Source organism: Vipera ursinii (assembly GCF_947247035.1).
Source record: "Vipera ursinii genome assembly, chromosome: 3".
Classification (NCBI taxonomy): Eukaryota; Metazoa; Chordata; class Lepidosauria; order Squamata; family Viperidae; genus Vipera; species Vipera ursinii.
The window spans coordinates 151,321,769-151,337,738 of record NC_139516.1 but is presented as its reverse complement, the minus strand read 5'-3'; the positions used below and the strand labels follow the sequence as shown (position 1 = coordinate 151,337,738).

Sequence of the window (15,970 nt, the reverse complement as noted above, 5' to 3'; positions counted from 1 at the left end):
ACAAGACCTTCAGTAAAGGTAAAGAATAAAAATTGAAGAAAAATAGGGAATAGAAGATAAAGAGTCTTTTAATCTACAACTTTTAGAAAATAGAATTCTGATTAGTATCCCAGTTATTTTTCAGCGTTTTAAACTCCCCTGGGTAGTCGGTTGCCGCTGTTTCTGGAGGGAGGGCTAAGATCTCCCTTCCCTGACCACAGGGGGGAAAATACTTTATCAGCTTATGCAGGTACAGGGAGTAATTAGGATTTAAGAGAGGTAGATCTCACCCAGTCTCTTCCACACTGCTTTGAAGTTGCCAGATGGTAAGTGAGGCTTCGGCTGTCTGCAGCCTAGTGACGAGCCGTATTTCTATGGCTGGTCTTTCGTCCGCCGGCTTGGAGGGATTTGCCGGCTCTAGCGGGAGAGCTCCTCCTTGCTGGTCGGCTCTACGGGGCAACATTCGACCCTTTTCAGGGTCCCCCAGCGATGCAAAACTGGACGAGGAAGACGAAATTTGTTTTCCTGGCAGCCGCGAGGCAAACCCTACTGTTGTACAATTATTTATTCAGTGTAAGCCTGATTAAATACAGTCCCATGAACTTTTTTTTGTAAGTAAGCCTATGTGGAAATAGGCTATAAAGTTTCAGCCCCCTGCAGATTTCTTTGGTGAAAAGTATTAATGAAACCAGGGGAATTTCTTTTTGAGAAATATGAATAGATTCAGGTGGGATGAAAAAGAGCAGTCAATCAGGCACAGAACAGTGGTCTGCATTCCAACTATTCTGGGCACAAAATTCCCAATTATTACAAGGAAGGACATGGGGAAGAAACAGTTTAAAAGCATGGGGAGTTGTTGTCTAAAGAGCAGCAAAGGTGGACAACCTGTGGCTCCTCTCCTAGTGAACATTCTTTTAGTATGAAATCTCAATATCTAAAGCCTTCTTAGCTTAGATCAGTGTTTCTCAATCTCAGCAATGTTAAGATGTTTGGACTAGATATTAGCCTAGAACACAGGTCTGCAACCTGCAGCTCAGGAGCCGCTTGCGGCTCTTTCAGCCGTCTCTTGCAGCTCCCAGTCCTCTGCCGTGTGCAGTCCAAAAAAAATAAAATAAGTGGGACTAAAAACCAACCAATCAATTCAAATATGCAGGGTAGGTGCATATCTCGCCTTGGCTCCACTCTTCAGTCAAACCCTGTTCTGCACATGCACGCATGTACGCGCATGTGCACACATTTTTTGCGGCTCCCAGTTTTTCCTTTTGTGAGGCAACTGGTTCCGAGTGGTTCTTTCACTGTTTCAGGTTGCTGACCCCTGGCCTAGAAGATGTTAGCCAAGCTAGGGGATTCTGGAAGTTGAAATCTACCCATCTTAAAGTTGCTAAGGTTAAGAAACACTGATCTAGATCATGTAAATGGTAGTCATAATAGATAAATTATTATCTTTTGAGTCAAAGAACATTATTTTTGTTCCATTTTCCAAGTAAATATAACCATTTACTAATTTCTATCCATTTCCTTTCAATATAGACCTGATTATTGTCTGATTTAAATTTATATTAATAATTCACTATTATGGTATTCTTTTCCATTAGCAATTCCAGAATTTCAGAAAAAGATCTCCCTTCTTTCTTTCTGGAATAAATGTACCAATTCTTCTGGGTTGTATCACACCTCTGCAGACAAAATGATCATACAATTGGATATCACTTTTTCTACAGTGGTAAATGGAGAATATCCAGGACTTTCAGAAACAGGTATAGTTACCTAACTTGCTTCCAGAAAAAAGTGTTTGCAAAGACCACTATTGCCAGTAATTAATCAGATATTTCAAAACGTAGTAACTGTCACTTCCTGCTGAATATCTGGTCTTTCAAGATTCAAATATTAGGGCTGTCACACAATTTGAGATTGAAGGCCTACATAAACATTTAATCTTGAAGTAAATCAGTGTGGGCATTAAAGCCTGTAATGTCATGTATGTGATTGCAGTATTATTGTATAATATTATGTAATATCAGGATAAACAAGTAAACGAATAGATTTCCAGAGGTATAAAATTAGTTTTGAATGAAAACTGTATACCGTATATACTTGAGTATAAGCCGAATTTTTCAGCCCACTTTTTGGGCTGAAAAATTCCACTTCGGCTTATACTCCAGTCAACAAAAAACTTACCGAGGACTTGTGCGCGGCCGAGGCTTTGGTGCTTCCGGGATCGCGCGCACCTCTCCCAAGCCACCGCCGTCCGCAGACCTGCCGAAGTTTGGGGAGGTTTGGGGAGGTGCGCGTGCACCTCCCCAAACCTCCCCAAACGTCGGCAGGTCTCCGGACCTCCGTGCCCTGCCTGCCTGCTTCTTTCCGCAGCGGAAAGAAGCAGGCAGGCAGGGCACGGAGGTCTGCTTCTTTCCGCTGCGGAAAGAAGCAGGCAGGCAGGGCACGGAGGTCTGCTTCTTTCCGCAGCGGAAAGAAGCAGGCAAGCAGGGCGCGGAGGTCTGCTTTCCGCAGCGGAAAGAAGCAGGAAGGCAGGGCACGGAGGTCCGGAGACCTGCCGACGTTTGGGGAGGTTTGGGGAGGTGCGCGCGCACCTCCCCAAACCTCCCCAAACTTCGGCAGGTCTCCGGACGGCGGCGGCTTGGGAGAGGTGCGCGCGATCCTGGAAGCACCGAAGCAAGTCCTCGGTAAGCTCCGGGCGGTCACTTGCTTCGCGTCTCCTGAGGGAAGGGGGGGCGACTGGAGCGGGCGTGTTTCCTCACCTGCTGGGCGCCGCGATTTGCCCGGGGAACGCGCGGGCCCCGAATGGCAGCGTGGAGCGAGGAAGCGGACAGCCAGGGCTTCCCCGAGAGCCGCGGCCACACAGGGTATTCCTGTGTATTCAGGCTTGCAAAATGGCGGATCGAGCCTCTGCTGGCGGCAGAGGCTTGCAGAGCGCGGATCCAGCCTCCGCCGGCGGCGGAGGCTTGCAGAACGGCGGATCGGCTTATACTCGAGTCACCAACTTTTTCCAGTTTTTGGGGGTGAAATTGGGGGTCTCGGCTTATACTCGAGTTGGCTTATACTCAAGTATATACGGTATATAAGAAATGTATATATTACAGCCAGGACCATTTCTGTATATAAGGCACAATGAACAGGCAGAAATAGATAGCTACAACGGCAATATTCCAAAAAGTCCTTTGTCAAATACAATACATTATCTCATCTTACAGTACTAGCTAGTTGAGTAAATATTAGTGTACCTACCTAATATTGAAATAATTACATAAGTGCATGGGCATGGACTTTTAACATTCTTATAAGATTTTATCCAAAATTTAGCTAAAAACCTCGTTCTAAAGTTGTTACTTAAATAAATTACTTTGAGTTCTTTAAGCAATAAAATTTTTGTTTGCAATTCCAGATTTCTTTAGACCATGCCCATAATAAAAAATGAATATGTTCAACCAAAATCGATCACTTTTAAGGTGACTTTATGTCATATCATAACAGAAGCCTATTTTCTTTCCATTTGTTTATTTGGGCATGATAGAGTTATAATGACTTTTTAATTGAGTGTCATTGTGGAGAAAAGGTACCAATCAGTTTCCCCAAGATTGCCAATATTCTACAGTTTTCATAATCTCTAATCATTGTCATGCTGATTCTTTCTGGAAATGATATTTCTAAATTTCTAGAAAGTTTGAAGTGCTCTGTTTTTTCCCTAAAACTCACTACCCTTTCTAAAAATGACTTGCCTCCAGTAATTTTATATTGCTCATATTAATGAGGATTCATTTGCTAACTAATACTTTTATCTGGTTGTGTGCAGTATTCGGAAATTTGATTTCTCATATCTTGGACCGTGCAGAACCTCTCCTCTCCTCCAGTCTGTCCTTGGAAGTCATAACTGTTTTTCAGTATTACAGCTATTTAGCTAATAAAAACGTTAGTGATCTGGCAAACTATTTGCTTCAGCTTGCAAGAGAAGGTAAGAAACAGGCTCTTTGGAAGTTCAAATTCCATAATGCAGCAATACTTTTAGGAACTGTTAGGTAGATGACTATGGCCTAACTGGTTGGGTTGGCAATATATATAAACTATGATTGTATTGTTGTAATAGAAACTGTATTGTATCACTTTAAATGTGTGATGATTGGCCAACGCTGTTTTTCCAACGGCCATAAGAGGGAGCTAGAGACATAGCTTCTCTTTCTCTGTTATTCTCTCTGTTACGTTTGCTGTTACTTGCTGATTATTGTGGTTTGTGGGTTTGCTACTGTTTGCTAAACCTGAAGAACTGTGTTTTGACTTACGGACTGGTAAGAAGACTCTGTATTGGATAATCTTGGGACTATTGTTATTTGCTATCATCTCTTTACTCGTGTATGACCTGGACTGATTGTTTCTTGGACTGTGCTATTGTATTATTCCACAAGTAAAACTTTTTTATACACCTCAGTTTATCTTTGTGGTTGCTGCGTAAACTTGACTACTCTCAGTATCTTTTTCTGTGCAAGCTCTTGTTAGCTCAAGAGGTACTCTGCACATCCTTATCAGGAACAATTAAAATGGTAGAAAAGCATCTGAAAGTTGTAGAGGATTCCAGAACATTTCGTAATTGTTCTTTACATAAGACAGATTTTTTTGTAGAGTGTTCTTCATCATTTTGTTTTATGCAAAAAAAAGAGGGTGTAACAGGAATGAACAACTACACAAATTAAGCCATGTGTTTCAGCCGTGAGTTCTACAGTTTGATGATGGAGGCTGTAGAGAGAACAGTGTAGTTACGGTCAGCAGTGGTAGTAATATAGATAGCTCATTCTCACTTATTTAAAATTATTTTGCACTTCACAAGATACTGTTGGATGGTTTGCCTGCATTTCAGTCATCTATTAGTCAAATCTGTTAACTTTTTCTAAAAAGGAACAAATCGTTAAATGTCTTTGTGTTTTAGCTTTAATGGCACAAACTCTACAGTCTTTAAGAGATGAAAAGTTCTTGCAGAATAAGGCCAATTTAACCTCCATTAGTCTCTCACCTCAACGAGAAGTGCTGAAATCTTTGGCTGTCCTTCTGACTGAAAATAAAAAGGAAACCTATGAAGCCGTAGTAACAATATTGTCAGCTGCTGCAGCAGAAAGCAAACACTTCAGAGAAAAGGTAAGTGTTAAGAGAAAACCTATTAGACGAAAGTAGAATTACCAGGTTTTAGTTGTTTTTAAACATCATACTAAATAATAGTTTGAACCTGGTTAATTGAACAATTGCAATTGGCTGGATTTATATTAACATGCTGAGAATACTACAGGGTTGGATTACTTTGGATAACCCAATAGATTTTTCTCCTCCCCCCCCCCCAGTAGCTTAAGTTTATTCTTCTAGTTAGCACAGAATTTGGAAAAATAGGAGCCACTTACTGCATTTCTGACAGATAGATTTCAGACGGTGCCATTAGGAGGCATAAAACAGCCATTGTTATATATTATTGTTTGATGTCTCTTGTGGCACTACTCAGATTTTCAGTAGCTACATGAAGTTGCCGAGTATCTACCAATATGCTAACAACACCCAATTGATTTCTTTATAATATCTTGAGATAATAATGGAGCTTCTCTAAATGCCTGTGTGCGATTGGTATTGGACTAGATGAGAGATAATAAATTGAAGGTGACTACCAATAAAAAGAAGATCAAATTGCTAGATGTCATTGCTCATTGCTCCAGGGAGGTGGTAGATCTTTCAGTAGAAGAAAGTGTGATTTTAGATCTGGTTCCCTCTGGGTCTTTCCAGTTGATGCGACAGCCAGAATTGTTTTATCAGTGGCAGCCCTGCACATGCTGCTTTATGCTCTCGGCATCAGGGAGATGCAGGCCAGGTTGCCTGAAGTGAATGGGAATATATTCTGGAGCATGGCCAACATCTCCTGTAGAGGCAAGGAAGAAGCGAAGAAGACTATGGGGATGGGCAGGCTGGTGGGTTATGCTGTTACAGGGAGGGAGGGATTACTCTGAGAAGACTGGTGGGGATAGATGGCCCAGTGGGATGCGCCACGCTGGGAGTAGCTGAGGGGAGAGAGACAACAGTGTGTGACAGCCTTCTCTTCCCCCAGTTTGCCAGGCTGGCTTTTTCCTGCTGTTCAACCTCCCTAACTCTTTTTGCCTGGAAGAGCCTGGCTTTAGACCAGGCGCAGATCCAAATACTCAAAGCAAATCTTGCGGTTTGGGCAGGAGCTCAAAGCGGCTTTCCCACACGTAGGGTGATGCTTCATTCATAGAACATTTACACATCTCTGATTGCATCCTACACAGGAATGGTGGCGGCAGGAAGTAAGAACTTTTGTGGTAATCGGTTGCCCTTTTTCCCCCTTACCTAAACATTCAATGCTCTCCTTTCAAAGAAATGAATACTGCTTTGTTTTTTATTTAGTGAATTTATTTTTTTTAAGCAGAAGAAGATTTATTTATTTCATTTATTTATTTTTTGCTGTTGTTCTGAAAGGGTGTTGCTCTGCAGTCTCACGGTCTCTCTTTTTCTTCCAGGCTTTAATTTATTACTGCGAGAGCCTTGCCCAGCCCAGCCTCCCTCTGCAGAAGGCTGCTTGCCTGGCCTTGAAATGCCTTCAGGTAAACTTCTGCCTTCTTGACTTTCCCATGAACAACAAAAGGCCAAGCCAAAAAAACAAAAAAACAAAAAAAACCCCAACCACCAGACGTTTCAATAACCCGACTTGAATACACAACAAGAAGAGCATTGTTCTCTTGAATTGGCTATCCAGATATTACTTTACCAAAATGGGAGGGATTTGTTGCATACAGCCTAACAATATATTTGGAAAAGAGGCTTTACTCTGATTTATATTATATGATGATTAGAAGAACATGGGAAGGTGCTATTTGACTGGGTAGGTTTTTTCCCATCTGCTGCATATGCATTTGTATTTCCATTACAAAAACATTTCTGAAACAAAGCATGTTTTCCTTGATATTTTTATTAGTATATCATAATATAAAATGCAAAAGTACCAAGCAATGGGAAAAATCAGCAAAGCTCAAAATCAAATATTCATTTTTTTCCACCCCTAGCACTAAGTCCAAAAGCAGTTTCCAAATAAAAACAAAATTAATTGTATTGTTTTCTTTAATCAAAGCAGTCAATTTCACCATCGCTGCTGACTTCATCAACTTTGGCAGATTTCTAAGACAAATCCTCTTGGGCATAGCTCATCCTTTCTGTCATGGAAATGTTTCCTAGGCTGAAATTAGAGCCTACGTATAAATGAAGGGAAATATACGTGAAGAAAATGCAACCATTTAGTGAGGAGAGTTGATGAAATAGAAAAAAGAATAATTCCTCCTTTCCCCTGTAATGGGTATATTTAATTTGGGACACTGGAAGATAATTGTATCAAAATAATCTGTCATGATGTCCCTCACTATCAACAAATTATGTTTTTTTATAGTTAGCTGTTATTGTATAAATTGTCATAAGTCATTTGAGAGTATGGTACAGGTACTCCTCGACTTAGGGTACAGTTCAATCCAAAATTTCCATTGCTAAGCAAGACGGTTGTTAAGTGACTTGTCCATTTTATGACCTTTTTTTGCCACAGTTGTTAAGTGAATCACTGCCGTTATTTAGTAAGTAACATGTTTGTTAAGTGAATCTGGCTTCCCCATTGACTTCACTTGTCGGAAGGTGATTACATCATCCTAGGAGACTGGAGTCATTATAATAGAATTTTGACCAAGTGTCCAAGGGGATGCTGTAATGGTCGTAAGAATGAAAAACTGTCTAAAGTCCCTTTTTTTTAGTGCCGTTGTAATTTTGACCATTCACTATATGAATGGTTATAAGTTGAGGATTGTCTGTAAATATAACACAATACATCGATAAATAATAGTAGCTATCATTCTTATATATAAGGTAATCAGTCTCTCTACGTGTGTGTATCTTTTAGCATTGCAAATACCTTTAATTTTAATACGTGCATAACTAATAAAACTAAAATGCATTGGAATGCGCTGCTTTGTAAAGAGTCATTGTGTAAACAAAGTATGCTGAAATCATGACAACAGTTGCCTCCTTTGGAAGGCCCGGGAAGTTCTTTGAGGGGATGTTTTCAGATGTCTGCATGGGCTGGTTGAGCAAAAGATGCCTCTGAGCTGTGGAGGCACATCCAGATGGCTTGAGAAAACACATATATTTTTATATTTTTAAATTGTGAGAACAATTAATCAGTGGAATGGCTTACCTCCAGAAGTAATGGGAGCTCTATCCCTGGAGGCTCTTAAGAAGAGATTGGACAGCCATTTGTCTGGAATGGCACAGGGTCTCCTGCCTGAGCAGGGGGTTGGACTAGAAGACCTCCAAGGTCCCTTTCAACTCTGTTATTTTCCATTCTGTATATACAGGTTTAAATACCCAGATGTACAGTACTATTAATCACTATAAAGCAAGATTTTCTGTAAGAAAGAAAAGAACCGAATTACATATTTATTTCTTTATTGTTCTATAGGCAACTGAAAGTATTAAAATGCTGGTCACTCTTTGCCAGTCTGGCAATGAAGAAGTTAGGAATACAGCTTCTGAAACCTTGCTCTCTCTTGGTAGGTTGGGTGGTTGTTGTTTTTTTTATGATGTTGCTGATATCTCTTTTTACTCCAGACGGAATAGGAAACCTAATGAACACAACAAAATATTAGTATGAGATGGGTTAATCAAAGAACTACAAAAATTAGAAATGAGGTAGTATTACCAAATTTACCACCTATAATCTTCTCCTATTGACATGAGCATGGTAGGGCAATTAAGTGACTTACTGTATAAAAACTTGTATTCCTTTCACCATGACTGGAACTCTCAGGAAGGGAGATGCTGAAAGTAAGGAGGCGCAATTTCTCCATCTTCCTTTTCCTTCTTCCTCATCTTTTTGAGAGGAAAGGTAAGATTTCTTACAGAAAATTCCAGGGCTGTAGGCTATACTAGGAAGTAAAAATAAAAATTTGGAAGAAGCCCATGATAAAATGCTGCTATTATTGTTACCAAGAAAACTTGAAAGGCCACTTCCATGAAGTGACCAAGACTCCAGGTCGTCTCAAAGGAGACCCGATTTTTGTCCATAATCGGAGTTCTTTGAAATGTCAGATATTATATCCAGACTTGTCACGTCATATCATGCAGTGTGAGATTGGAATTTGCAGTTTAGAACCACGGGTTGAAAAGATGAAACATTAAATTACTGTTTTATTTTGTTGCTGTTCAGGAGAAGATGGACGGCTGGCATATGAACAGCTAGACAAATTCCCCCGTGAATTTGTTAAAGTTGGTGGTCGACGTACAACTGAAGTGGCTACAGCTTTTTAAGTGTTCAATTTACATTTTATGATATGCCAATTTCATCTGAACCACGATGGCCCTGATTCAAAACCCACTATTTAAAAATTGTTTTGTAACTTAGAAACTTATGAACATTTAAAAAAAAAGAGAGAGGATTTAATGTATGGGCTGCTGTTGGCTCTTCTATGTAGCTTATAGTGAAATATTGATTTGTTGAAGATTATGGTAATCTTGCTTTTTTGTGAAATCCAAGTAATTGTTGTAAAGCTTCGGAAAAATGAGAGATGTTTTGAAATTATAACATATGTTAAATATAGAGCAGTGCGTGTTTCGTGGGCATAATTGTGCCAGTTTGCAATATGTGATATTGTGTTGAAAACATTGGAAAGCAAACATTTAAAGCCATTCTGACTCCCACCTTCTCTGAATCTCTTTATTCATCAAATATCTGCCTGTCTGATTTTATTACTGGTGGCCATCTTAAGTTAGCACAAGCAATACTCAAAATTAGGCCAAACCAAGGATGTGAAATTCCAGATAGTGTGATTTGTGCCCCATTTAAATTTCCATTCTTCCTTTTTTCCTGCCCTTCACTCAGAATGTATATTGATACTAGAATACATTTTCCATTGATAACCAATTGTGGAAGTTGTGTAAAGCAAGTGAAAAAGTAAATTTGCTTTCCCCCCCCCTACAGAGAAGTATATAGAGTACACTTAATAACAGATAAGCCCCGAATTCCCAAAATTTCAGGGAGGAGAAATTTACCTGTTACTTTTTAAGAACTTGATTTATTTAATTTTATTTTTCAATATGACAGATGATAAGAAAGATGATTTCTGGACTGCCTTATAGACCAGTGATGGGGAACCTTTTAGAGACTGAGTGCCCAAAAACTGCCCCCTACCCCCACTCCACCTCCTGCCCTGCCTGCCCCACCCACCCCCACCTGCCCCCCTGCCCACCCGCCCGTAGGGCCATGCACTACCTCCATGGCCTGCCGCAGCAGATCGCTATGGCAGCCCTGCAGCGCCATGGCAGCTGCGCCCTCTGCCCACACCTCACAGCATCATCTGCATGCTATGGGGCACGAGGGCGGAGTCTTGTCTCTGCTGCCCAGCTATGTCCTTGGCTGCTCTGCTCCATGCAGGCCATGCCCGGGGGCTGCTGGTGAGGAGGGGGCCATGGGGGGAGGTAGGGCTGGGGCGATGGCACACACGCCCGACAGAGCGGGTCCGAGTGCCATCTCTGGCACGCATGCCATACGTTTGCCACCGCTGTTATAGACCATAAAGTGATCAGGATAACTTATAGCTTAATCCGATGCAAACTTTCTCTGAAGAAAATCCTTTTGAGTTTAACCTGATTTACTTTAAATAAAAATGAATAGAATTGAAGCTCCAAAGTGTTTAATACATTCTTTGCCACTATTTTTGTGGATATACAATTATGAAAGCTACTTTTCGGGTCTACTAGCCGGAAAAAAAACAAGCATTCTCTGAATCAGGTAGATTTTGGAGTTTTGTTTAGAAATATGATTTAATAAAGCCCTTTTTTGCAAATGCATGGTTAAGACATTTTCGTGAATGTATATATCTGTATATTTATAAATCACATATAAGTATTACTTGATTAAAACTACATTTGTACAGTTACTGAAAGGTCTACTGAAAAAAAACAAGCATTTCTCATAACGTGTGAAAGTATTATGCTTCAGGTTTTTATAGTACATTGCTCACATGACCTTGCAACCTTTTATGGCCGTCTTTTGTACTGATTCTTGACTTATATATGCCTTCTAATTTTGTGGTATTTGTTATTTCTGGTATTTACTGCTTCCTTTAAGTTATAATAAATATTATTTTTGAAATACAAAATAGCATGTGATAAGGTTTTCTTGCATTTATTGGTAGTCAGTTCCTGCAAAAGTATGCGGAAATGACTTTGGGAGGCAGGAGGAAGAGCTGCAGACTGGACAACTAGTGTATAAAAGATTTCTCAGCCCGTAGCAGGAGGGAGGGCGTAGGAAATGTTTCAGATGAGATTGTCCCTAATTTTCCCAGAGAGTAAAAGGAAAGGAGGGGAAAAATAATTTTCAATCTTGAAAAATTCTGTTAACGTAACCTTACAATAAAGACAGAGCTTGTACTTTTAGTCCGGACTACCTGTAAGGTCTCATGGGTGTGTAAGGCTTTCAAAGCAGGATTTAGACAGCTTCTTCCTGCAAATATTCCTGGCCACTGAAGTATTAACAGTTGTAACAACTGTGGTCCCGGATAATGGAAGCTAAGATTTAATATTTAGAAGACAGAGAATGCTTTCCTTCGGCTTTAAAGCTTCCCTCCGTGCCTTATCACTTTTGATAGAATGTACTTTTAAGAGGAATTTTAACCGTCAACTTTGCTAATTCTAGAACACAGTTCAATTAGCAGGTGCTGTTAAATATTGGATTTTTCCAAAGGTGAGTTAGAACTTGCTGTTCTGCTGCTTATTGGAATGTAGAGCTGAAGAAGGTGTCTTTTAATTAATCTAGTTGGTACAGAGAAAAGTTAAAAGGGTGATGCAAAATTAATAGAGAAATATTTTTTAAAAGTAGGATTTAAGTAAACTAGAAAAACACAGGAATAACCTTACGTATGACATCATTAAGAACCTGTGCTGTTACATTGTACATTCTGTTTACAGTACTCATTACCTAGTTACCAGTTATGAGTGAGTTTTCTAGTAACTGAACCAATATATTGATTTTTCCAGTGTTTTTCTACTTGATAAAAGAAGTACCGTATACTTTTTTAGGCAACATGGGAATTGTATTTAGTACACTAAAAGCTTGTTATAACATCTATTGTGGTACAATGAGGGAACCAGTCATCAAGCTGATAGATCCGATCTTCCACCACCACAAAATTAAAATCTATGGCATGGATCTAAGAAATACAGAACTGCCACTGGAAGAAAGAGCCAAGGCTGCATTATATGTAGGCCTGCTAGCTTACACAGGTATGCATGAAAGATTGAGCTAAGTTTGGGATAAGAGATTCAAAAGGAGGAGATTAATGTATTCTATACTCATCTAAATAATATGTGATACTATTATCCTTAAATCAGTGATGTCAAACCTGTGACGTGTCAAAGGTGACACTACATTTTGGGTAACATGCCAGCGTTTACCAACGTCCAACAACTATTTTTTGAAAGCAACCCCATTCTAGGACAATTTTAGGTTGTGGATGCGGCATATAAGTGTCAACAGTGGCATTAAGGTTAAAATCGAGGCCCAGCTTCAGGCCCAGCTTTGGCATTGCCAAATGCCACTATTCACGTGCATAGATGCGGGGATGGTGGTAGTGGTGGCGATTATGTTCAGGATGATGCAGAGTCAAGTTAGACACTGAATTTTTGACACACCCAAGCCCAAAAGTTTTGCCATCATTCTAAATATTAAGGAAGCAGGACTGATCAGACCTACAGAGTTCAGCTCGAGATACAGGTATTCTGGGGTCTTCAGCTACAGTACAATCTTTGTATCCTCGCCTGTTAGTTAGGACTTAGAAGAGATGTGGTACAAAATTACTGCATTCTTAAAAAGACCTGAAAGCCATCACTGCTATTAAAGTTTCCAACTGCTCGATAAAAATGGTGTTAGAAGTAGGAATTGTAATTTAATTGATCCTTTGGCTATCATCATACATCATCTCCTTTTAAATCAACAGAGAACAAACTTTAAAGCCCCTCCTTCCAATTGACCTCCAAGGCAGATAGGTAATGGAGTGGAGCCATGCAAAGTAATATTTTTTTATGCAGGAAAAGTGCCTTCCTCCAGTTTATTTATCCAACTTTTTTTCCATTCAGGATTTTTTTTAATTCATACATTTCTTCAACTAAGGTTTTTATTTTAGAAAGTGACTCATGTAAGAACTGTGCAATGTAAAAAGAGCAGCCTACCACAACATAATTGCATGCAGCCCTCACCAATTATATACCCATTATAGATCCTTTTTTGTAGTCGACACTCCTGCTTGTAGCAGCAACATTTCCAGTATCAGCTGATGCCTTCTTTCCAAAAGACCCATTAGGGCTCATTTTCGGGGGATGTCTTGTTTTTTCATCACAAGGCCCAGCCCGGCCAGCAGGCCTCCTACCCCCACCCCCCAGGCGATTCAGTTTTCACTCGGTGGGGAAGGCAGGCTTTGGAAACTGCCTTTTCAATTACATTCATCATCAATATTGTAAGGGAAGCGTGGCCCATCCCTGTCCTCCAGCTCCACCGCACATGCGGGATGAGCCTCCCGCGATGGCCAACCTTACCCTGGGGGAGCCGGATTGCTTACAGGGAGAGGCTGTGCATTGCAGGATAACTGCAAAGGGGGCACGGGGATCCCTGCAGCTCCTGGAGGCTTTGCTGCTTGGGTTCCCACCCCACCCCCGCCAGGCTGATCTGGTTGGCGGGATTGCCTTCTACCTTCCTCATCACTGCATTGGCACCTGACGCTGCCCTCTCAAGAAGCAGTGTGGCGATTGGTTGGCAGCCACGCCACAAATAGGGATAGACCATCCCCCAAACCTCAGCCAATCTCTCCACGGCATGATACAGCTGATTTGAGGCGGCTGGCCAGGCACCGGGGTATTGAAGTGCTGCCAAAAACAGCGAGGCAGACGGGCACAATCTGCACTGTCTGCCTCCCCCCATGCCTTTGCCTGCTAAACCTCACCTCTACAGTATGATAGCTGATCAATTGAGCAAAGTGAAGGCTGGGGGGAGGTGGGCAGTGCCGATTCTCCATACGTGAGACCGGGTTTTTTCCCCCCCCACTGCTGGATTTTCACTGCCAGACTGTTTAACTTTCTTTAAAGTTTCCTTGATGCACAGTGGGAAGGAGCTGCATTCTGCATCAAGTAAAGTTTAAAGAAAGTTAAAACAGTCCAGCAGCAAAAATCTGGCAGCCATGAAAAAAAAACCATTTTTTGAGATGCCAAACTAGCATGCATTCATGCGTGTCCAATCCCTTTGCTTGCTGCAAAGCCAGATTGCAGCAAGCAAGGGGATTGGAGGCACGTGAATGCATTCTAGTCTGGCCCTTTCGGAGCTGGTCCAAATGTGAAGGAAATGGTTCCCATCCCACTGTGGGGCTTCGTTTCCAAAGACCGTCTGCACAGGCTCTGGACAAACTGAGATCCGGGACTGGAAAAAACAGCAACGGGAGCAAAGGGCTATTCAAAGGAGGAGGAAGGAGAAAGCGGGAGAAGCCACTACCGAACAGGCGAGGTGCAACAGGTGTTGGGATGTGGAAGGCCTAGCTGCGGGGTCCCTTCTGCACAGTAAGCGGTTGTGGGTTGCGTGGGGTAGCTCCCCCCTTCCCCACCTGCCTCATGGCAGAGGCCCATGCCTCATGTCTAGCAACCAGATGTCTGACAGAATGGGCAGTCGATTGGCGCAGGCTCTCAACTAGGGCTTATTTGGGGGGCAGGGCTTATATTAGGCCCAACCCCAAAAATCAAGCTAGGTCTTATTTTCAAGGTAGGTCTTATTTTCGGGAAAACAGTATTGGGCTCGGAGGTGATTTCTCTGGGTTAAGCTGAGAAGCAGAAATCCCATTTTTCTGGCTGTTGTTTCTTGTTTCAGGCAGCAGTGATAATACCAGCATTCAAATCATTAGTGCAAATTCTGCAAGCTGAGTGAGGGCAGGAAAGGGGAAGAATCTGCTTCATGTTATATGCAGATTGCTGATGTCATTTATTGAAAATTTGGGAAAAGTTGCAGCTGGCAGCAGTGAATATTTCTTTTTGCCTGCATGTATTAAAGAAACTCAGACAGAACAACCAAGCTAGATCCATGTGATATTTTGTACTTTAAATCAACCATCCATTGTAGGGAATAGGGCATTTTGTAATACTAGTGCTTAAAAGGCTGTTTATGCAGAAAGTAGCTTAGAATTTAAGAACTATGATTGCTTTACAGGTGGTGTTGGTGCTGCAAGTCTTGCTTTACAATATATTCAGGACATGATTGATATTTTGATTATGCCAGATACATCCACAAAAGTCAGAATCTCTGTGTTAAAAGGACTATGCAGTGTATGCTACATTAACCCGATAAACCAAAATGAAGCCAAAGCTCACCACCTTCCTGAAATTATGCTTTCCTATCTTGAAGAAGATGAAGTCTCTGCAGAAGCTGACTCAGATCTAGTTCTTGTGAAGTTCTGGGTTTGTTATCTTATGACTGTTGTCTGCTATAATAATATGTCTTATATTAAATTATTTCATGAAATTGGTGGCCAAACACTAGAGAAAAGGCTGGAATACCTGTCTAATATGGAATGGTTTGGCTGGCCCCAAAACTATGCTACCTTAATGTACATGCTTATGGGATATGCAGGCATGGAAGTATACAAATAGAATTAAGGGAATGCGTGTCAGAACAAATATTCCGCTACCGAGAGGCACTAGGTATTGCTTTCTTCAAATATTCGACACAATAAAATTGCTGCTTAGTGTTTAAACTGAGATTTAATTCTAAGATTCAATCAATCAATAAAGAATAAAAAAGGATAAACGTCCAAAGTTAAACTCAACAGAACCGATCCTCATTGCTTGCTGCCTGGATGTTCAACTTACCCTGGGATCTCCTAGCAGTCTTTCAAGAACTATCCACAGACTTCAGTCTGCTTACCTA

General features: G+C 41.0%; 2 protein-coding genes across 5 annotated transcripts in view; both read left to right on the top strand.

The window, feature by feature from the left end:
- Positions 1 to 11,165, top strand: part of RIPOR2 (RHO family interacting cell polarization regulator 2) — a 68,447-nt gene extending 57,282 nt beyond the window's left edge. For 2 of the 4 annotated variants that reach the window (XM_083359358.1, XM_083359357.1), the window contains exons 17-22: positions 1,575 to 1,736; positions 3,788 to 3,946; positions 4,913 to 5,118; positions 6,498 to 6,581; positions 8,474 to 8,564; positions 9,221 to 11,165. In XM_083359358.1, coding sequence (XP_083215484.1) covers positions 1,575 to 1,736; positions 3,788 to 3,946; positions 4,913 to 5,118; positions 6,498 to 6,581; positions 8,474 to 8,564; positions 9,221 to 9,321 — 803 coding nt within the window. In that variant the 3' untranslated portion in view covers positions 9,322 to 11,165. Of the gene's footprint in view, positions 1 to 1,574; positions 1,737 to 3,787; positions 3,947 to 4,912; positions 5,119 to 6,497; positions 6,582 to 8,473; positions 8,565 to 9,220 lie in introns of those variants that run through there. The other 2 variants (XM_083359359.1, XM_083359360.1) reach the window with 2 other exon arrangements.
- Positions 11,166 to 12,149: 984 nt separating this feature from the next.
- Positions 12,150 to 15,693, top strand: ARMH2 (armadillo like helical domain containing 2; the record flags this gene model as incomplete). Its single annotated transcript, XM_083360307.1, has 2 exons — positions 12,150 to 12,294; positions 15,254 to 15,693. The coding sequence occupies 2 exons, from the start codon at positions 12,150 to 12,152 to the stop codon at positions 15,691 to 15,693; spliced, it is 585 nt and encodes a 194-aa protein (XP_083216433.1).
- Positions 15,694 to 15,970: the final 277 nt, after the last annotated feature.